Source organism: Arabidopsis lyrata (genome assembly GCF_000004255.2).
Source record: "Arabidopsis lyrata subsp. lyrata unplaced genomic scaffold ARALYscaffold_2, whole genome shotgun sequence".
Lineage (NCBI taxonomy): Eukaryota > Viridiplantae > Streptophyta > Magnoliopsida > Brassicales > Brassicaceae > Arabidopsis > Arabidopsis lyrata.
The window spans coordinates 8,419,531-8,440,947 of record NW_003302554.1 but is presented as its reverse complement, the minus strand read 5'-3'; the positions used below and the strand labels follow the sequence as shown (position 1 = coordinate 8,440,947).

The window sequence follows — 21,417 nt, the reverse complement described above, 5'->3', positions numbered from 1 at the left end:
CGAAAATATTAGTGAAATAAAAAGGATTAGAAACCAATAAAATTAAATTTAAAGCATCAAATTAAAGGAAAAAGGATTAGAAACCAATAAAATTAAATTTCAAACATCAAATTAAAGGAATAGATAGCACTTAAAAACAAAAAATAAAAGCTACGCTCAAAACCTCTTGTATTTTGGTTTTTGATGGATTTTGGGTCTCTCATGTTGAGATTTAAGATTGATATGTCTTTATAGTAAATTAGTATTTAAATGTAATCTCTACCATGAAAAAATACATTAATTTTTTTAAAATTAAATTATGGAAGTTACAATAATATTAAATAGTGTGTTTGAATGCCATTGAATAGAGAAAAAAAGTTAATACACAATTTATATGATTTAGGTTACAATTTAGTATTAAAAATTGGATTAATGAATATGATTAAATGTATTATATTTGTGGTTTAATAAGATATAGATAAAGTCAACTGTATTAATGTATTCATTATCTTTTAATAAAAAATTCAATTCTCATGAAATTACTAATTATTTAAAGTATTGATAAACTATATTAATTAATAGGAGAAAATTTATTCACATGCACAAAATGTAATAATCATGTCATGCAAATTATTTATATTAAACTGAAGAGATACAACATAAAATAACCATAGGGAAATATGCTATATGTAAGAAATAAAATTAAATTAAAAATATAACATCTTATCGCATATACTTAAACTATTTTATCGCCAAATAATTTGATCTTTAATTTTTTACTATAAATTATGTGAAAAAAACAAAGATAAAATGTAGGAAAATATCTATTTATTCAAAAATATCATTTAATTATTTTATCGTCAAATTTTATAATTTGATTTGAGGACTATTGTGGTTATTATTCTCAAAAATCAATTAAACAGATTTATTGCACTCAAATTAAAAAATAAACTGAAAATGACATGTGTCAAAAGAGTAGAGTGTCAAATGTCACATTCTTAGAGCTTGTTTTGAAGAAACCTTGTCATATTATATAAGATATTATGAGATGGTTTATTATTTTAGTTAATGACTTTGTCTATCTTTTTCATTTATGACTTGGTGTATTACGTTTAGTTAAATGTTTTGATTTACTATTTTTGTTTTAATTTAGCTCAAGATTTATCACAAAAAAATTATATTGTTAAACTTGTATATTTTACTAAAAAATTATTACTCATTACCCAAAAAAACACTAAAATTATTACTAGCTAAACAAATATTTCTTATGGATGTAAATATATTTAAATTACATTTTTCTTGATTCAAGATATATTTAAATTTATACAAAATAAACTAAGAATTAAGTGAAAATTGTCGCAGCGTCAGAGAAACGAACACAAAAACCTGCGGCAGCGGCAGCGTCGGCGGCAGAAGTCGCGTCATTGAAACGAACACAAAACCTGCGGTTGTAACTGCGGCAGCGTCGGCGACGACGAAACGAACAACAACATCAGTAGTGATTGCCACTGCCGCAGCCGCAGCCGCCAGCGGCGACGAAACAAACAGACTAATTATTACATTTTTAGTTGCTAATATTTTGTATGGATAAAATAATAAAAAATTATTATGCAAATAAACAAGTATATACACACTTATTTGTAAAATGAGATTGTAGTTTTGTTTTTTATACGGAAATACAAATCCTGAGTTTTTGCGTTTTCTAATGCGATTATGCAGATTTTCTTAATTGGCAAAATTTTTGCATAATCACATTAGAAAATGCCATTCGGCCATTATACGGTTACCAATCGGAGGCTAAGAATCGATTCGAAGTTTCCAAACATAGTCTAATGAATTGTCGCCTACTGGAAACCCCTCAGAGTATCTGTATACGAAGACTTAGAACCAAACACTAAGTACCGGCTTGTGTCAATGGTAAAATCTGAAAGAGGGTCACAAATGCTTGTGCTATTGTTCTTCTCTGTTACAGTCTCAGATTTCTGGAATGCAGATTGGTTGTGGCCAGAGATTCTGTTTTATGAAGCTGGTCGATTGATGGCCTAAATAGTGACAGAGTTATATGAATAGATAAGTTAAACAGTGGTATGTTTTATTTCAAAAGAAGTTGTGTTCATTATATGAATAGATAAATTAAGCAGTGAAGTTGGTAACTAAATTAACCAGATTGTTAGTATCATTTTTCGACCATGATGATCCCTAGTTTCTGCAACTTCAAGGAGTGGACTAGAGAAGCTTTATAGTATCACAAAGCCTTACTTGTTTATGCCTAGGTGGGATGATCAGGTACAACAGATAATCTATAAGTATAGTACAATCTCGCGGAGGGACACAAGTAATGATAAACAAAGCTTCCCAATAAAGGAACTGAATATCACTTTTCTATAGTATATCTAACAAAAGCCAAGTTTAACTAAATCTGCAAACTATGGTACATCAAACCGAAATGCATAGACTGTAGTAATGAATCAATCTGAGCTGTGCTTGTAGTGGTTAGGTACGTAGTTTTGGAAAATGATCATAATAATGATAAGGTATTCTTGTTAAGTCTAGTACAAGACTACTGTCTACTGTAACTAGCTTTGCAGTGAAAGTGTAGCTTTTCAAGCTCAGCAACAGACATTTAACGGTTAGTTGAGAGCTGTAGGTTTAATAAGGACTAAGGAGGTAGAGGAATGAGTTGAGACATTTTGCATTGATCAAGGATCTTTGCTTCTTTGATTAGGTATGTTTGAATTAAAAAGTGAGTAAAGAGAGACAAAAATGTTGATTTTAGTACTTCTTGTTCTTGATATCTCTAGTCCACTCTAATATGCCCTATAGCATTTGATGATATACCTTAATAGAAGAAGAGATTGCTAAATTGAATCATAGAAAAATTTCAAAATAAGTGGTACGTAGGAAATAAAAACCATACCATAACAAAACCGATTTAAGAAAAAACAAGGATATAAACAAACAAAAATTAAATAACTAAAAAGATCATCATTAATAGTCTGACATGCACATGCATGGTAGATAGATACATAGATATCTTAAAAATAGATAGAGTGTTTGATGGAAACAACTTCACATTCAATTCTACGCTTAATACAGAGTAGTCCTAGAGTAGTAGTAGTAGACATGACATGATAGCTAAATAGAGAGACAGATAATGATATCCTAAACATAGATAGAGAGCGTTAACTTCACATTCAATTTTACGCTAAAAACAGAGTAGTCATAGACTCTAGAGTAGTAAACATGGCATGGTAGATATCCTAAAAGAAGGGATGGTTTTTGATGGAGTTTTCAAGTTCACATTCGATCTCTACCTCCAAAGTACCTTCACGGTCCAAGTAAGCCCCCTGAATTTTATCTAAAGACATGGATTGAGGAAGACCCATCGCTTTGGTCGAGTTCATGATCCAACCTTTAGCTACAACAACAATAAATGTATGTTTAGTACATTAGTTACAAACTTAAAACCACTAGTTTATAGTCAAAGGAGTAGGACATTTGACATTATAAGTTGAGAACGCCTATTGAAAATGTCTAATTTATCCCATTCATCAGCGCTGACAATAAACATTGCGAAATAGTAACATCAATGGTTTTTGACTTACTCCATCCTTTTAGGTGATCAGATCCACGCGGGTCTAGAACCTGCAGGTTTACTCGCACGAAAACCAGCTCACCCTTCAATAAAACTTCACCGTCAGCTAAATGCAAATGCTGGGATAACTCGCCATCTGCCTCAGAGTCTCCCTTTGGATACAAAGTTAGAGTCCTGTAAAATATAAACATCCACTAGTATAGCAAGTTGACACTAATGCACACATACAACAATATATCAGAAAAGGAAACTTCTGATAAACTCACCAATCCTTTTCTCCCATGTGAAAGGTTTTCGAAACGCAATCATTCTGTCTGAGAAGGGAGAAATCACGAATAGTCCAAGAGAATTTGTGAAAAGGGAGATCTTCACCAAAGGAGTCGGGTCGTGAAACAATCTTCACATGAGCTCCAAACTCATGTAGTTCTCCGTACAAGATAAATCCCTTTGCACGGTCTTTGAGTGCTTCAATCGAAAGAGCTTGTGACAATCCCCAAACCGTTTTTGAAGAATTGAACCTCTTAACTTCAACATCTACATGTCAACATGTATAAACACATATTACTGAATCATTCATATATATATATATATATATGCATACGAGAGAAAGAGAGAGATAATAAGGGTATGAACATACGAACCTTGAATAGAGAGGTACTTCTTCTCTTCCTCGCTAAAGATAAAGAAAGTGAGATAAGCAAACACATCAATGGGTGGTGTTGTCGATGAGAGACATTCCACATACATTGAAACAAAACCCATTCCATTGTCCTCTTCGTTTCCTTTTGGGTAAACAACCAATCTCCTGATTTTACAAAAAGGACAACATTTCTTAGTTATATATGCTTCTAGTGAAGAAAGATGTGAACTTTAGTGAAGAAAAATGTGAACTTTAGAGAAGAAAGATGTAAACTTTAGCGAAGAAAGATGTAAACTTTAGAGAAGAAAGATGTGAACTTTTAAGTAGAGAACAAGATCACATACCAGTTGTGTCCACCGGAAGAGAAAGGAGGGGATTCGTATTTGTCGTTAGCAAGCTGAGAGAGTCTGACAAGAGAAGAAGAAGAAGGAGCATTCTTTCTCCAACTCTTCAACATCGCAGAGTCTGATGCATTTGAACCCATTTCTCTACAAAATGTTGCAACACTAGAGAGTAAAACAAAACATTTATCCAAAATCAGAAAAGATTCGAGTTATATGGACTAATATGATACAAAAGAGAAGACTTTGGTTTAGAATTCTCAGATACTAAAAACCACACAGAAAGTTTTGTGCTTTTTTCTCTTAAAAGACTAAAGAAGTTGAAACTTGAAAGCTAAGAAAAAGAATTCGACGAACCTGAGACAACGAGAGATCTTGAGAGATTTCTTCGTCACTTGTTAGATCTAGGGTTTAGATAAGATTTATATAGAGGTTTGTTAGAATGGGCCTAAAGCTACAAAGCTGGCCCGTTTTATTTTTATATTGTTGGTTTGATGGACATTTCGAAAATGTCCAAAAAAGATTTTGATTATTGAATCGCTTTACATTTTGCATTTTCTTCTAAATTAAGATTGGATGACTATAGTCTAACATAGTAATATCATTCTGGTTAGCCTACCAAAAAAAAGTAATATCATTCTGGTTTGGTTATTTAATTGAAGCTTAGCATCATTCTTTGGTTCGTGTATTGATAGAAAACTATGTGAATGATATCATGATATATTCTTCTTATTTAAACACATTTAAACTATTGTTAAATTTTGTTTGTTTAATTTAAATTTGAATTAGTTTATTTAAAATTTCAATTAAATACTGAAGCACAAGAGAAACTTTAAATAGAAGAATCAAAACACAAAAAATGAAGATATGACGTTTCCACTTAAATGGATAAATTGGGATAAAATTAATTTAAATTTAAATGAAACAAACATAATTTAACTATTCCGCGTTGAGAGATATTATTGTTCTGTCATCTTTTATAGCTACACAAACAAAAAAGCTAATTTTAAGGTTTATAGTGTTAGTATAAATATATTGGTGGTTTAAAGTATTAGCGGAATTCTCTCGAGGTTTAAAGTGATACTCGGTGACACTTTCAAAGTTAAAATGTAATGTTCCCTACTAAATGATGAATACTTTGGCAAAACTTTTGGTGATTAGTAAACTTTTTTTTTGGCCAAAACACCATTTGTATTAAGTTATCGAATAATTTAAATTCAATAGATTATTATAATAAATATTACAATAAATTTAGATTATAGAAATGAAAATTACTGTATCAAGGTAAAAAATGAATGTATAAACAATTCTTTTATTGAACTCAAAATCTATTTATTTACTTCTGAAAGATAGTTTTTACTTACAACATAATTTTGATATCTCTACCTGTTAAATTTTATTTCATTTTTAAGAAAATTAAATCCGCACATCGAACGGGTCATAATCTAGTATATATAATGTTTCATAATCCAAGATTTAGTTTTAATTTTGTTTGTTTTTAAAACTTAATTAAAGATAAGTCAAAAATATTACTGTGTCAGAAATATAATATATTGTCACTGCTGCCAAATTTCCAAAATCATCAACTTGACGATATTAAAAAGCCTCATCAATCTAGTTTCCAATTAGTCCAAAATAAGGTAAATCCATGAGTAACTTTGATGATAGATTGGTAAACTAAAAGAAAGCAGTACAAAGTGGTACAATTTTTATTTATACCAATCACAAAAACAATTTTAAAAGCGTTACTAAAAGTGTTATTCTTAGTGTTTTCGTACAGTTTTCGTGTACTACTCTTTTTTACAATTTTGTACTATACCGTAACACCATACTAATCCAGTTTACAGCTAAAAAACTTATACAACTTTGTGTTACCAATCAGATCATATAGCTAAAGTAATCTCAGCTAAATAGGCAAAAAAAAGGAGAAGTTAACATACACTCCGTGGAATATTAATGGACTAACAATACCATTACTTAATTATGTAGTACTTTGACGGTAAAAATTTACTCTAGTTAGAAAGAATGTGTACTCAGACAAGTTTTACCTCTTTGAACAAAAAACATTAAGTAGGAAGAGTAGAAGCAAGCAAAGTATGCCAACAAGACCAAACAACCAACCTAAAAAGAGCGTGAGCCATGCATGTTTCATATCAATATTCCTCCGGTGAACAACAATATGGTGAATAACGACATGTACAACAAAAACATGTTCTTTGTTCAACAAAAGTGAATAATATCCCGCGTTTCGAACACTAGGTAAATGGCAAGCTCAGAGAACACAACCTGAGGAATTATCTCTTTAGGTCTAGTAAACTCCTTCTAACAAGTGGAGGGAGGATCAATGAAGAAGAGATATCTGAGTAGCGTAAAATGCGTAGAATGTTGTGGTACTGATTGCACAGACCGTGAGGAACTAAGACGTTGATTACGAGTCATCAGATGGCAAGAGAAGGTTGCAGTATATGGAGAGGCCAAAGAGCGAGAGTAGAGTCATTGCATACCATATTTCTCACTACAAAAATAGGGGTGATTAACGTCAGTTATATTGTGTCAAAAAATTAACTGACGCAAATTTGAATTAATTAATAATAAGTGACACTGATTTGACAGTTCAACATCATTTCTAATAAGTGATGTAAATAGCACCTGGTATATGACGTTTGATTGAAAATGATGCTAAATAATCTAAATTTGCATCACTTTTAACGAGCAACACTAATAATTCGTATTTGTAACAGTAATATAACTGATACTTTTGCAAATTGTTTCGTATTTTTAATAAAATTTTTTTTGCATCAATAACAAGTAATATTAATTTAACCTCAATTATAAAACAGATGCATGTATGTGTCTTAATTGGAAAAACGGTCTATTTCCCCATGAGAAGTATGCATATCACGCCAGATAGAGCCCGTTCTTTGACCTCGGTCTATTTGTCCATGAAACGGAAGTTAAATACTTATTTCCCCACGAAATCGAAGTTCAATAGCTTAATCTCCCCGAATATGAAAGTTCGAGATCTATAACCCCATCGTGCTGGGTTTAATCGGTTTACTGTATTCTTAACCGATAATTAAACCATCTTAACCTAATTAAAACCGAACTAAACCGGTTTTCAACACGATTACAACCCGATTTCATTCATTTAACCCCAAATCCCCATTCCCAAATCGAAAACCCGAAACCCTAAAATTCTCTCGACGAACCCTAGAAACCCAGAAATTGAAAATCAAAGCTCCTCGATCTGCTGTTCAAAGTCTTGGAGATGTCGATAGTTCCTCATGATCCTGATGTTGTCGGCGATGTCGATCCTGAAGCTAAAGACAAAGATGAATTTCACATGGAAGAGATGTTAAGGGAGTGGACCGACGAACCACCAATCTGCCACGATGTGTACCCGGAGAGTGATACTGAAGACAACGACGACGATCCTGCAAGATTTCATACACATGTAAGGCGTGGTGATGGCCATTTGTACCCGAAGCAGAGTTTCTTCAGTGGAGTTGCATTCAAAGAGGCGGTTGTTGATTACGCTCTCAGATCCGGATGCAATCTGAAGCAGTACAGGTATGATAATGATAAGATTGGATTCAAATGTGTTGGAAATGATGGTAAGGAGGATGGAGTTCGGTGTGAATGGCAAGTTTATGCGGCAATTCTTCCGAAGGATTTAATGTGGAAGATTAGGAAATTCATTGACAGACATAGCTGTATCCCAAATGGAGAATGCGAGATGTTTAAGGTGCCACATATAGCTAGGTTGTTTGTTGACAAGATTAGGGATAATCCCGAGTTCAACATGCCTGCAAAGCTTGAAGAAATCATCATGGAACAATGGAAGATCTCTGTCACTAGGAATCAATGTCAGTCAGCGAGGAAGAAAGCGTTGCAATGGATTGAGAAGGAGTTTGATGATCAATTTGCAAGGCTAAGGGACTATGCGGCTGAGATCCTTGAGTCAAATAAGGATTCACACGTTGAGGTAGATTGTCTGACGACTGATGAAGGTAAAGACATCTTTAATAGGTTCTATGTTTGTTTTGACAGCCTGAGAAGGACATGGAAGGATTCTTGTAGGCCTCTAATAGGTATTGATGGTTGTTGAATAAGGTTAAGGGACAGTTACTGGTAGCATTAGGTAGGGATGCTAACAATAGGATCTATCCTATAGCTTGGGGTGTGGTTAAAGTAGAGAACACAGACAATTGGGTTTGGTTTGTGAAGCTGTTGAAAGAGGACTTGGGTTTAAGCAATGGTGAAGGGTTCATCATGATCTCAGATAGACAAAATGTAACTTTTCTTGTCTTTTGTTGTTTTGTTTTGTCATTCTAGTGTGGTTGAATGTTCTTGTCTAAGCTAATGTTTTTTTTTTCAGGGTTTAATCAAAGCTGTTCAGCTTGAGTTACCCAATATAGAGCATCGGATGTGTGTCCAACACATCGATGGAAACTTGAAGAAGACTCATGGTTCTAAAACCAAGATAAAGCAACTGCTCTGGAATTTGGCTTGGGCCTATAATGAAAAAGATTTCAAGCAGCACTTGGAGAAGATATTCTGCTATGATAGTGTTGTCTTCAATGGTTTGCAGCCTTCTCAACCTGAACCAAGTCAAGGTTCACTCACTCAAGCTTGATCCAAGGAGTTTTTAGCTAAGACTGACATAGGGTAGAAGAACTAGGGTACTTATATTGTGGTTGTCTCATTGTAATTTTCGACCACATTGACTTCTGTATCCTTAACTTCTTTTGAATGTTTAGGATGAATGTTATTTTGAATGTTATTTTGGATGTTGAATTTGAATGTTTAGGATTAATGTTATTTTGAATGTTATTTTGAATGTTATTTTGATCAAATGCATTCTCTTAAACATAAATCAAACAAGAGTACCAACAAGAGTACTAAATGCAATCTCTTAAACATAAATCAAACAAGAGTACCAACAAGAGTACAAACAAGAGTACTAAAGACATAAGAGAAATCAAACAAGAGTACAAAGACATAAGAGAAAGCTAAAGCATTCATCGGATCCACATTCATCCTACAAGTTTGGTCAATCCAATCATAATCATACACCCTAACACTACGATAATCATCATCTTCTTATTGCTTGATTTGGCTTCAGACAAAACATCTTCCACCTTCTCAAATAACGCCGTCTCTATCTTCATTTGGCCATTCTCCGAAAGCATCTTAACAAACTCCAACCTCTCTGTTCTAAGCTCTTTCAACTCCAGCTCAAGTTCAGAATTCTTTGCTTTCAATGTCTCTAACTGATTGAGCAAAGCTTCATCAATCCATTTGAAAGTGTGATCATCGTTCCTTAGCTAGATATGAACAGTGATCTTTTAACATTAGAAGAATCTAAAACATGAAAAAGAGGAAATAGAGATTGACATTACCCTATGTTTTGCAGCAAAACCGCAACGAAAGTATCTCCGGTAAGGATTCGGATCAGATTTAGACATTAGTGCAACGATTCCTTCCCCGCACCAGCAGCTCTTTGGCACTCCGACCACTCTTCCTCTTCCACGAGGACCTGTAGATCCCGTCGAACTCGATGATAGATTGCTCATCTTCAAACTCAAAATCGGGTATTCAACTCAAAATCGGATTTTAGGGTTCTTGAGTTTTGAATTTGGGGATTTTGAAATTGGGAATTGGGAATTTTGATTTTGGGGTTTAAAACGACAATGGGTCGGTTTTAATATGGAATCAGGTCTTTTTTGGTTTGGTTACGACCCATACATGGTTTTGTCTCGGGTTTACGCACCAAACCGACGAAACCACGATTCGGGGAGATTAAGCTATTGAACTTCGATTTCGTGGGGAAATAAGTATTTAACTTCCGTTTCATGGACAAATAGACCGAGGTCAAAGAACGGGCTCTATCTGGCGTGATATGCATACTTCTCATGGGGAAATAGACCGTTTTTCTAACTTAATTATTATTGTTTGGTCATGTTAATACAATATAATAAAATATTAACTAACTAAGAATAATGTTTTACCCATGTGAATAGAGTAGACTCAAATTAACGACAAAAATACAAAATGACTCTTGCAAAGCCCATCTAAGTAAAGCCCATATATGTTCATCTTCTCTTTCGCCGTTGGCCATTACACATATGCTCTTCTTCGATTTTGCTTCAGTTTTGTTTACAAAAGAATATTAAGGTAGATGCAAATCAATTTTGTTTGTTTCCTTTGTTTGAAATCCATTGTTGGATTGAGAGTACGGTGATTTCTGATGATTCCAAGCTCCGCCGCTTTTATCACGATGCCTTCGATAGAGCGAGAAGCCGTCTTCGATTTGATTAACTATCTATGGATGATTTTGATTTGTGCTTTGGAAATTTCATGAAGAGTAAAGAGAAGCCTCTTATTACTGGCAGATGAGTTACTCTCTCTCTCTCTCTCTCACTTATACTAAATATTTATAATCACAGATCTGAACAAACTATGAAAAAAATATATATGTAATTATCTTCTTTTATGTAATTCTTGCACATACATATATAATGAGTCTAAGGATTTATTTAAATAATGCCTGCTCTTTAATCATTTTTAATGTATCCGTAGGAAGAACAAACTGGAAAAACACCGTGTCGAGCATAATTTTTCATTGTAAGTCGTAGGTTTAGGCAAAAAAACCGCTAACCAAATAACCGACCGAACCGAACTGAAAAAAACTGAACCATATCCGAACAGAAGTTTTTTAAATAACCGAATGGTTAGTAAAATCCCCTATTCCAAACTAACCGAAACCGAACCGAACCAAACCGATAACCAAATGGTTAACTGAAATATCCAAAAACCTATAAGATACCCAAAAATAATATCCAAAACTATAATTATAGACTCAAAATATTAATTATTTTTAGAATCAAAACAATCAAATATTTTAAATAATCAAAATATCCAAATTGTTTGTTATATTTGTCAAGTTAAATACTCTTTTACAAAACTGAATCAAATTTTATTTTTTTTCTAATATTTTTCTTTTTTTGTATTTTCTTTTTGTATTTTTTTCGGTTAATTTTGGTTAGTTTCGGTTATATTCGGTATATTTCGGTTAATTTGGATAAAAACCCGAACCAAACCGAATGTGATAAAAGTTTGGTTATCTATTTAAATATCCAAACCGAACCGAACCGAAAGGTAACCGAACCGAACCGAACCAAAATTCCTAAAATATCCTAATGGTTATTATATTATCATATCCAAACTAACCGAAACCGAACGTAACCGAATATTTCCGAACCAAAACCGAATGGTTAACCGAACGCCTAAGCCTAGCAAGTCACATGAAACCTGATGGAAGTTTTGTATGTGAAGAGGCAAAAAACCATGCGGTTAGTTTTTTTATTTATATAAATGCATTGCATTGTTAAGCTTTTTTTTTTTTTTTTAATATATTAATAAACCCAAATGGGCACGACAAACAGAGTTACACGGCCCAAAAAGGGCCCACAAAAAAAAAGGAAAAACAAATCAGAGGCCCGACGGTAGTAGAGCTCGGAACCGGGTGCGAGTTACCGGAGACAACGACTAATCGTCCACGAAATCCGGCGTTAACAAAGGGCACTACTTCGCTTCACCTTCGGCTGCTCCAAAGCTTCGATTGGAGCTAACGATTCCAAACCAAAACTCTAAAGCCTCGGTCAGATATTACCCGTAACTCTCTTCCCGGACTGAACCTAGCCAAAGACAACCGGACCCACCACCTTCCTCTCCCCGACATAGCAACAAGAAGGATCTCGGATCTAACCCCCACCTCCTACTCCGGGACACCGAACCACTAACCTAGACTGCACCTGCTTCAACCGGGAGAGACGAAAACCAGCTCGATAACGGTTAGGTCGTCGGCTCAACACAACCACAACCGCCAGAACCCTAGCCAGCCAGCCCAGATCTGAAAAGAACAACCACAAATCGACCCAACACATGGTGAAAAGCCTCCGATCCGCCTGTCGACTTCCGCCGCCATCCACAGATCCAAAACCGACACCTCGAGCTGAATCACTTTAAGCCAAACCACCGAGTCCTCAACAGTAGTACAACGACAAAAAGCAATTCCAATGTCGGATTCGCACCCACGAAAAGCGTCTAGGGCAGATCTACCACATCACACCACCACCGGAGAAACAAGGCCGACACCAACCGCTGGTCCGAGAACCCTCTTTGCCGACGATGAAGAACAAACAACTAAGAGGCAGGAGGGAGAGGAGCAGAGGCAAACCGGAGAAGGAAACCGGTGCCGGAGAGACTCCTCTCCCTCAGATCTATCAATTGACGGCTAGGGTTTATTAGGAGAGAGGTGGGAGAGTTTTTGCCTCTCAAAGGCCTAATATATTTTATGCATTGTTAAGCTAATATGCTTAGTTTTATCAATGGTTATGCTTGTTTATATCTTGATTAAATATTTCAGGATGAACTCACACTCTTGATGAGTCAAAATCCTTCAGTTGGAGGGTCAAACAATATCACCGCAAGTTTGGATGATGAATACTCCAAAGTATTTGGTCCAGAGCGTTCAGGACGCGTCCGTTGTGTCGGATGTGGACCTACACCTTCAAAATTGCCGAAATGTTCTCCTACTCCAATATTAGATGCAACAAATTCCGAAGCTGTTGAGTTGAGGTCACAAGTTTCAGGGTTGCAAAGCCAAGTCCAGAACTTGGCTGGGATTATTCAACAATTAGTTGGTGCCTCTACTACTCAAGTAAATTTATGGTGCTTAGTTTTTCATGTTATAATAGTATGTTTTATTGTGAACTAATGTTACTGTATGTATAGACAACTGGATCGACGCCAAATTTAGCTGCTCTGTTAGCAAACTTGGCCAATCAACCAAATTTTACTACTATTTTATCGAGCTTGGCCAATCCACCAAATTCTCAGGTATTTTTTTGAAATCTTTATGTCTTCACTTGTTTAATTCATCATTTCTCCTCAACTCTCTAATATTCTATTTGATATCTAAATATCTGTGAAGAACTAGTCAGGAGAGAGTAGTCTGACATAATTTATTTTTAATTGGGTTGTTCATAGGCAATGAAAGATGGACATGAAAATCGGAACGTTGGCAACTCCGGTACTTAGGATTACAAGATCTGGTTATATTAAGTTCATTAGCTATATTTCTTTGTGGATTATGTGTTTGCTTTCTTTAAACAGTGATATCTACATTTTGTTAGATTCAACTAGGTTTTATATTTGATGCATTTTTATTTTATCTCGTATTTAATAGATTTTATTTATTATTTACAAAAGAAAAAAGTTTATTATAAAATTAAAAAAGAATTATTACTTCGATTGTAGAAGTGATGCATAACCATTAACGACGACTATATAAAGTGATGCAACAATAATTTGTTAGAATCAATTACAATAAGTGATATAAATATTTTTTTTATCATTTTTTATAAACGTCACAAAAGTTAATATCAGCTCTGATAAACTGATACAATTTATTTCATCGTTTATACGAACTGATGTCACTATTAATATCACATATTTTAACTGACACAAATTTACCATCACTTGTGAAAACTGACGCAAATTATTACATCAATTATTAAAACTGTTAGTAAATATTTACATCGGTTATTGTAGTCGTCGCAATATTTACAATATTTCTTATAACTAACGTATTGTAGCATCATTCATTATAATTGATGGAAATGTTTCTATCGGTTGCTATAACCAATGCATTAATTTACATCGCCACTTTTGATATCAATTATGTAAGTGATGGTAACTCATTTGTATCATTCGATAACCTATGTAAGTATAGAAAATAAGTGATGCTATCCACATGTTTTTTGTAGTGCCTCTGCATACAATCACATAACTTATAATCTTTATGTTCTCCATTATGTTTCTCATTTCTTCTTCCTTTTTAGGTTTTAATTTTCTCCTCAATGTGGTAAAGGCTTCGGAGATTTAATATAGGGATGATGAAGTAGGGTTTTTGACTTATCGTTTTGAGGGTATCTAGATTACACACTACTAAAAGATCTTCAAAATTTTTCACAATCACAACAAAACTAACTAAGAAAATATAAATAAAACCTTATCAATACTTTATAAGTTTTTTTTCAAAAAAAAAAGACAAACTAAAAATAAATTAAAAAAAAACTTACCAATTTGTTAATATTTGAGGATTCTCATGTCCAAGAGCTTTCCGTTGGGATTTCATTATCTCTTTGTCAAAGAAACATCTCCGTGAAGTCATGAGGAATTGCTCTCTTTTAGACATAAAATAAGATCAAGACAAAAAAAAAAAGTGAAACATTAGGTACTTGAATGCCAAAGAAGAAAGCAGTAAACAGAGATATACAGACAAAGAAGCAACACATTATGTTCTTCGGAACACCAACAAAAAAAAATGAGTGGACAAATGAAGAGGTTTGCTTAGAGAGAAATGTAGTGAGAAGCTACATTCCAATTTTTTCATTAACACATAGAAAACCAAAAGATTAAACATTTAAGATTTATGATCCCGAGTTCGAGATCAATTCTTGTCAGTATTTGTATTTTTTTTTCTTCCAACAACTTTTTGTTAATGGGGCAAACACATTTTTACTTGAGGCAACAAAAAGACTTGGACCGGCCCTGCATATAATGGGAAAAGTTTCATAGAGAGTGTCCGTGAATGCATTTTTATAGCTCAGAACTTTAATTGCTTCAAACTTGCTTTTTATGTGTATCCCCTTGGTAAATTAACATATTATAACCCATTTATGTTCACTCTTACATATTTGTAGTACTAGTATTAAATAACCAATGACCACATTTTCAGTTGACCAAATTATTAACCTTAAAGTAGCTGAGTAATCAGACTCACTGAATCGTCTTCATATAAATTTGACTGTTAACCACTAAAGTGAGGGAAACTAATAAAACACACAATTAGAAGCTCGTTGAATATATATATGAAACTAAAAAGTAAAACCTAAAATATCAATTGATAAAATCAGATGTAAATAATTTTTTTTTTTGAAAAGGATTCAATATTCACAGTTTACAAAGGAAAATTGACAAAAAAAAGAAGGGAAATTGTTAAAAATACCCTTTTTGGTATGTTCCTTTTAAAAAATGCCCATTTTAGATGTCCATTTTCAAAAATGCCCCTTTTTAAATCTGAAATTTTTATAAAGTTTTATTAGGTTTATAAGGTACTTATGGATTGTAACTACTACTTGAAGACTCGATCCAAGTATTTATAAGGTTTTATAAGGTGTTTTTAAAGGTTTTACAAGTTATTTTAAAGGATTTTTAAGGTTTTTCAAAGGTTTTACAAGATATTTTAAAAGTTTTTAAAGGTATTTAAAATGTATTTATAAGGTATTTATAAAGTATTTATAAGATTTTAGATACATAGAAATGTAGTTTGTGTATGTTTTAATAATATTACATACATATTTGGGTAAATCTTATATTTTTAAGAACATTTTTTATAAAGTTTTTTAAAAATAATATTTTTGAAAAGTAGCATTGGAAAAATAGCATTTTTGCAAAAGCCCAAAAAAAGAAAAACAAAAGCAGCAAACAGTTCAGTTTTAAAAATATTTTCTTTTGACATATCTTTGACCTTTTTTTTTTTGCTCTTTCAAAGCCAAAACCTATTGTGATGACCAATTTGATCCCAAACACGAACACAATTCCACTCTTAAGTCACTACACACCCAAATTCGAAGGCTTTTTTCATTTCTTACACTCTGGGAAGGTGCAATTTAATCGAAAAAGTTGTGAGATTTACTCAAAACGAAGAATGCCCACAAGGTGTTCGACACAATTCCTCAATACCCAAAATGGGTCTCCGTTGTTTTTCACAAAGACCCTGTCACGTGGCTTGTACTCGTTGACATCTTACTCGTTGATTTTTCCCGCTTCTCCTCTGTTTTCTCTCGCCAAGAACAACACCTCTCTCGATACCAAGAAAACGCAAGATCAGATCTTTGAGAATCGTTACTGGCTTCTACTCTCTTCCCCAACATGGAGCTTCCTACTCTAGGAGATGCTAACAGCGAAAAGCTCTTCAAACGCGCCAAAGATTTCTACTCTGCTAAAGATTACATCAATGCGTTGGAGATAATTGAAGATTTGCGTTTCGTCCAAGGGAACGACAGGGTGTTTATTAATGTGGTACAAGGTCAAATCTTTAAGGAGCTAGCGGAGAAAACAGAGAACACTGATGTGAAAGTTGCTTACTTGTTGGGTTCTGTACAATGCCTTTCGATAGCTCCTGGGTTGTCATCGTTGGCGGCAATTTCACTCTTCATTTTGGCACAACAGCTTGATTCAGTGGTGTATTACAAGAAATCTGTGCGCAAAGCAAAAGAAGCTTTGTATAATCTTACAGTGAATTTGAAGGACCCAGAAATCACCAAGAGAGAACAGAAAGGAATGTTGTCTATGATCGAGATTGCAGAGTCAAGAATCGCTGAATCCAAGACACCAGGAGTTGTGAAAAACTGGGAACAAAAAGAAAGTGGGGATACAAGGAAGAGTGAGCCTGATATCATTAAAGGATTGATGTTGTATTGGGCGGGTTTGAATGTTGAGATCAAACGGAACTTTATGAAAGTAAGCACTGCAGAACTTACGAGTTATGTCGAGGGATTATGTGGTAGTGAAGGACAAGATGCGTTGGAGAAAGTTCTCACTTTTGCAAGGGAAGAGGGAAAATGGAGGTTCTGGATGTGTCGGTCTTGTTCGAAGAAGTTCTCTAGTGCTGAAGAGTGTAAGAATCATCTTGAACAAGAACATCGTGCAAAATTTCTACCTAATTCGACAAAGCATATGCCCCAAAGGATAAGTAAAGTCTGGTCTCGTAAGATATCCATTGGAGGTTGGGAACCAGTGGATGCAGCAGCTGCCATTGAACTGATTAAGAATCGATTGGAAGATGTGAAAGCATTTGCATATGAGAATGGATGGTCCAAAGACTGGCCTTTAGCTGTGGATGAAGAGCGCAGTAAGTTACTCAAGGAAATCCAGTTGCTTCTTGTGTCGTTTTGTGACCATAAAATTCTCTCCTGTAGCGTTCGAGACTGGGTGGTGCATTTTCTTGTAAACCATCTTGAAAAACTTGAAGTTTCTAAACATATTCTTACCGATTGTCGCCTAGTAGAAACACCTCAGAGTATCTGTTTTTTGGAATGTTGTGAACTCAATCAAATCCTGGAATTTCTAAAAAACATCAAGTGTGAAAGGGACGATGGTACAAATCTAGTTTGCAGAGCAGTGGACAGTTTCTGTGGTGGTACTCGAGTTAAAGAAAAGATTGACTTTGACCCTCAGTTTTCAGTTCTGCTCCTGGATAAGAGACTGCTGCAATGCAAGATTTCTCGATTCGATGACGAAGGCACGATCAATGTCTTTGATCCCAGTGTTCACTATGCCAATGCACATGCTCAGGGAGGTTATATCTTATCCTGGTTAGTCGACAACTCTTCAGAAGATGAGAGTTTTCGATTTCCCACACCTGTCAGGATGCATAATCTTGATATTTGGGTGGCTGTTCTGAAAGCCGTTCAGTTCGCATGTTGGACTTTGGCAACCAAATATGCAAATAAGTGGAAGCTCCTAGATTATGATGCAGCTCTTACTGCCGCCAAAAATTTGTGTATTAGTGAAGATGTAAGGAGGAGGAATCTACATAAAGATCAATGGAACAGTTATGCATCTCTTCTATGCGATACATGTGAAGAGAATTTAAGGAGAGACGCTGGAAAATCCCTGAATTCAAAATTATTCTTGTGTGCAGTACAAGATGTTTTCAAAGGAGCATCATTTCCGATATTTGATTTTCTCAATTGCATGACTGTTATACGTGAGCATAAAGATCTTAGTGATGATATTGTGATGAAGTCCATAGACCTTCTGAAATTAGCGGTCACCAACAAGGTTCATTTCTTATCTGAATTTCAATTAACAACAAGATATCATAAAATTGTTTATCATAAAGTGTCATTTGATTACAGGTTGTTCGAATAGATTCAAAAATTTTACTGGTTGAAAGTGCAAGGATTAATTTGCTGAACAACCTCACCAGACTTTCTGTTTTTGACTATCGCTCTTACATTCTTCGACCAATGAAAGAACTCATCCTGGTTGGTTTGCTTTTCTACAGAGAGCTTTCAAAACAGTTCTGATTGGGTCTTTCACTTGTTCCTTATATATTTTTTTTTATTGTTTCATCGTTTAGGATGGTATTATATATATGGAAAACAAAGCAAAGTTAGCTGCAGCAGAAGCAGAGCTTATATCCGAGGAAAAACAAGAGGAGGAGATGAAATTACCATCAAAGAAGAAGAAAAATAAAACCAACAAGGTCTTTGAAGCTCTAATTTTTCTATTTGCTTCGCAGACTTTTTGGTTATTCAATTGTAAGAAGGAATGTATTCATGGTGCAACAGAAAAATTCAACGAGCATGTCTAGTCATCTTGATAAGACTTTTGAACAGTAAGTACCTCACAAGTCTTTTCTGTTATGATAATATATTGTCTTCAGGTTGTTTCTAAACAAATTGTGTTCTTACATCTCTAGTGAACATTCTGTCAACTTTGAACTGGAAAGTACATCTCCATCACTAAAACCGGCCGAAGAAGATACTTTTTCAAGTGAAAGGGGTCTATTGGAAATGACATCCAAGACTACCAATCAAGAGGAAACTACTAAAGGTGACCCTAGTGACTCAATTGACGAATATTCTAAAAACTCTATTGTCTTGAGCTTGTCATATTATTTCTTATTTATTTAGCTTGTCATCTTCAAGATATGCAAAGCAGGCCTGGAGAAGATTCACTGTCGAAATATCCGTGTTCAGCATATGAAGAAGCTACAACCAGATACAATTCAATTCTTGACATGGTACTTAAGGTAAAGCAATCACCAATCAAAACCTAAACTATCTTCTACTGATTCAGATCATTCCTTATTTTCTTTGCTAATATGTGCTCTACTGCAGGCCCTCTGTAACCTTAAGGTTCTTAAAGAGGATTTGGTTCACAATCGGCAACCATTTTCTGACAACCAAGTTCCTTGTGCACTACGAGATTTCTTTTCTGCTTTTGTCTCGGAGCAGATAGAATACGAGGGACTCTACAGTTATATCCTAAGCGCTTTACTTGCTTCCCTAAAAGAAGTTCATCCCATGGTTTGTGCAGAACATAGATTCTAAACATTGCATAGTTTATTTTACAATAAGCTTTGTTTGTGTCTTAAATGCCATTCTCATCTTTTTTTTTTGTCTGGTTTCTTTTTAGTCAAATGATGCTGTGGAGGTAGTCATAGCCATCCTTGAGTTTTGGCAATGCTGGAAAAGTCCACAAAGAGAAAGCTTGGTAACTCGTCTTTTTACGCTGGAAGTATATGAAAGAATGCAATGTAGCAAATGCAGAAAGATGCCAAATTATCCAGAGCAAAGGTCTTATGGCATTGTTATAACTGCAGATTCAATCAGAGACCTAAAGGTATATTTCATTTATTTCTCTCTCTGTCTTTCCTACAGAAGCGGGTACTATCCCTTCAGAATCTGTTTTGTGGTTATGTATGTATATGCAGTGTGCTTTTGGGAATATAAAGTTTGGAGACATCATTAAAGTGATCCGCATGGAAGATACAATGTTATGTGACATCAAAACAAGAGGCTGTGGAAAGGCAAACTTTGTTCGTCACACTATAAGTAGCTGCCCGCCTATCTTCACAATTGGTAACTTTTTACAATGATTGTGATCTTATCTACTCATTTCAATTTTTGTGGTATGATAGAACAATGTTGGTGTTTTTGTGGGTTTGCAACATTAGTGTTGGAATGGGAGAAGAATGAAACTGAAAAAGAGATATCTGAAACACTTAAGGCTTTGGACTGGGAGATAGATATCAGCAGGCTATACGAAGGCTTAGAACCAAACACTAACTACCGGCTTGTGTCAGTGGTAAAATCTGAAACAGGGTCACAAATGTTTGTGCTATTGATTTTCTGTATCTCTTCTCTGTTACAGTCTTAAAATATGGAATGCAGATTGGATGTGGTGAAGAAGGAGAACACATTTGCATGGCTTATAAAAAGAACCGGTGGGTCAGTCTCAGACATGAAGCTTTAACAGAAGAGGTAAGACACATAGTTGCTTTTGTCTTTCTTGAGCTGGAATGTGAACGTTGATGGGTCAGACATTATCATGTTATAGGTTGTCGGTATTTGGAAGAGTGTGGTCAGATTCTGTGGAGAACGGAGGGTTCGGCCAGAGATTCTATTTTATGAAGCTGCTCTACTCGATCGATAGCCTAAGAAGTGACAGAATTGTATCAATATAGGAACGCAGCATTGATGTATAAAAAACAGTGGCAAGCTAGAAGTTGTGTACATTATGTGAATAGATCAGTTGAAATTAGTAAGTAGTCAAGTTGTTAAATAGACCAGATTGTTATTATCATTTCAACCATGTAGATCCCTTGTTTCTGCAACTCCAAAACTGTAGATAGGTCCTGAGAATATTTTCATTTTTCCCGATTATAGCATATCACTTGTTGCCTCATTGTGTGTGATAAACCTTTTTCTTCTCTGCTTGGCAATCTAAACGACATGGGCTAATGGACTTGTCATTGGAATTTGGACACGACACTATGTTAGGTTTCCTATCAAGCCCTAGAAGTCTCGAGCTTCCAGAAATTACTAAGTGACGAAGAACACCTCAACAAGAGTCAAGGCTCTCACTTTCTCCGTCTCGTCTCGTCTTAAGCATTCTATTCTTCTATTAAGGTAACATCAAATTGTTCTTGTCATGAGAAGAGTACTTGAGAAGTTTCAAATATATCATCATCTGTTGCAGCTAACTTTGTTTTGTTT

The 21,417-nt window shown here is 34.6% G+C and overlaps 3 protein-coding genes across 5 annotated transcripts; 2 read left to right on the top strand and 1 right to left on the bottom strand.

Moving 5' to 3' along the window:
- Window positions 1-2,947: 2,947 nt before the first annotated feature.
- Window positions 2,948-4,946, bottom strand: LOC9324390. Of its 2 annotated transcripts, none has more exons than XM_021035279.1 (6): window positions 4,913-4,946; window positions 4,559-4,720; window positions 4,216-4,379; window positions 3,841-4,108; window positions 3,585-3,748; window positions 2,948-3,397 (listed from the first exon to the last, which is right to left on the bottom strand). In XM_021035279.1, the coding sequence occupies exons 2-6, from the start codon at window positions 4,696-4,698 to the stop codon at window positions 3,240-3,242; spliced, it is 894 nt and encodes a 297-aa protein (XP_020890938.1). In that variant the 5' UTR covers window positions 4,699-4,720; window positions 4,913-4,946; the 3' UTR covers window positions 2,948-3,239. The 2 variants fall into 2 exon arrangements, with proteins under 2 accessions (XP_020890938.1, XP_020890937.1); XM_021035278.1 differs by having other exon boundaries at window positions 4,559-4,702.
- Window positions 4,947-7,418: 2,472 nt separating this feature from the next.
- On the top strand, window positions 7,419-8,645 carry LOC110230940 (the record flags this gene model as incomplete). The annotated part of the gene is made up of 1 exon (XM_021035292.1): window positions 7,419-8,645. A coding segment is annotated over exon 1 (822 nt), but the record flags the coding sequence as incomplete, so codon positions are not given.
- A 7,509-nt stretch (window positions 8,646-16,154) lies between these two features.
- On the top strand, window positions 16,155-21,106 carry LOC9324388. 2 transcript variants are annotated; one of them, XM_021035225.1, is made up of 12 exons: window positions 16,155-18,472; window positions 18,550-18,678; window positions 18,774-18,899; window positions 18,985-19,031; window positions 19,116-19,249; window positions 19,345-19,448; window positions 19,537-19,725; window positions 19,835-20,041; window positions 20,133-20,280; window positions 20,376-20,506; window positions 20,593-20,682; window positions 20,759-21,106. In XM_021035225.1, exons 1-12 carry the CDS (start codon window positions 16,559-16,561, stop codon window positions 20,852-20,854), a joined length of 3,315 nt encoding a protein of 1,104 aa, XP_020890884.1. In that variant the 5' UTR covers window positions 16,155-16,558; the 3' UTR covers window positions 20,855-21,106. The 2 variants fall into 2 exon arrangements, with proteins under 2 accessions (XP_020890884.1, XP_020890883.1); XM_021035224.1 differs by having other exon boundaries at window positions 19,330-19,448.
- The last annotated feature ends 311 nt before the right edge of the window (window positions 21,107-21,417 follow it).

Bases quoted from the DNA above. Each gene is read 5' to 3' on its own strand.
- LOC9324390 (XM_021035279.1), bottom strand. From the start codon at position 4,698: ATGGGTTCAAATGCATCAGACTCTGCGATGTTGAAGAGTTGGAGAAAG. The intron at 4,380-4,558 runs GTATGTGATCTT...TTGTAAAATCAG, and splicing joins TCTTCCGGTGGACACAACTG to GAGATTGGTTGTTTACCCAA. The intron at 3,398-3,584 runs GTAAGTCAAAAA...TTGTTGTTGTAG, and splicing joins TGATCACCTAAAAGGATGGA to CTAAAGGTTGGATCATGAAC.
- LOC9324388 (XM_021035224.1), top strand. From the start codon at position 16,559: ATGGAGCTTCCTACTCTAGGAGATGCTAACAGCGAAAAGCTCTTCAAA. The intron at 19,250-19,329 runs GTGACCCTAGTG...TTATTTATTTAG, and splicing joins TCAAGAGGAAACTACTAAAG to CTTGTCATCTTCAAGATATG. The intron at 19,726-19,834 runs GTTTGTGCAGAA...GTTTCTTTTTAG, and splicing joins TAAAAGAAGTTCATCCCATG to TCAAATGATGCTGTGGAGGT.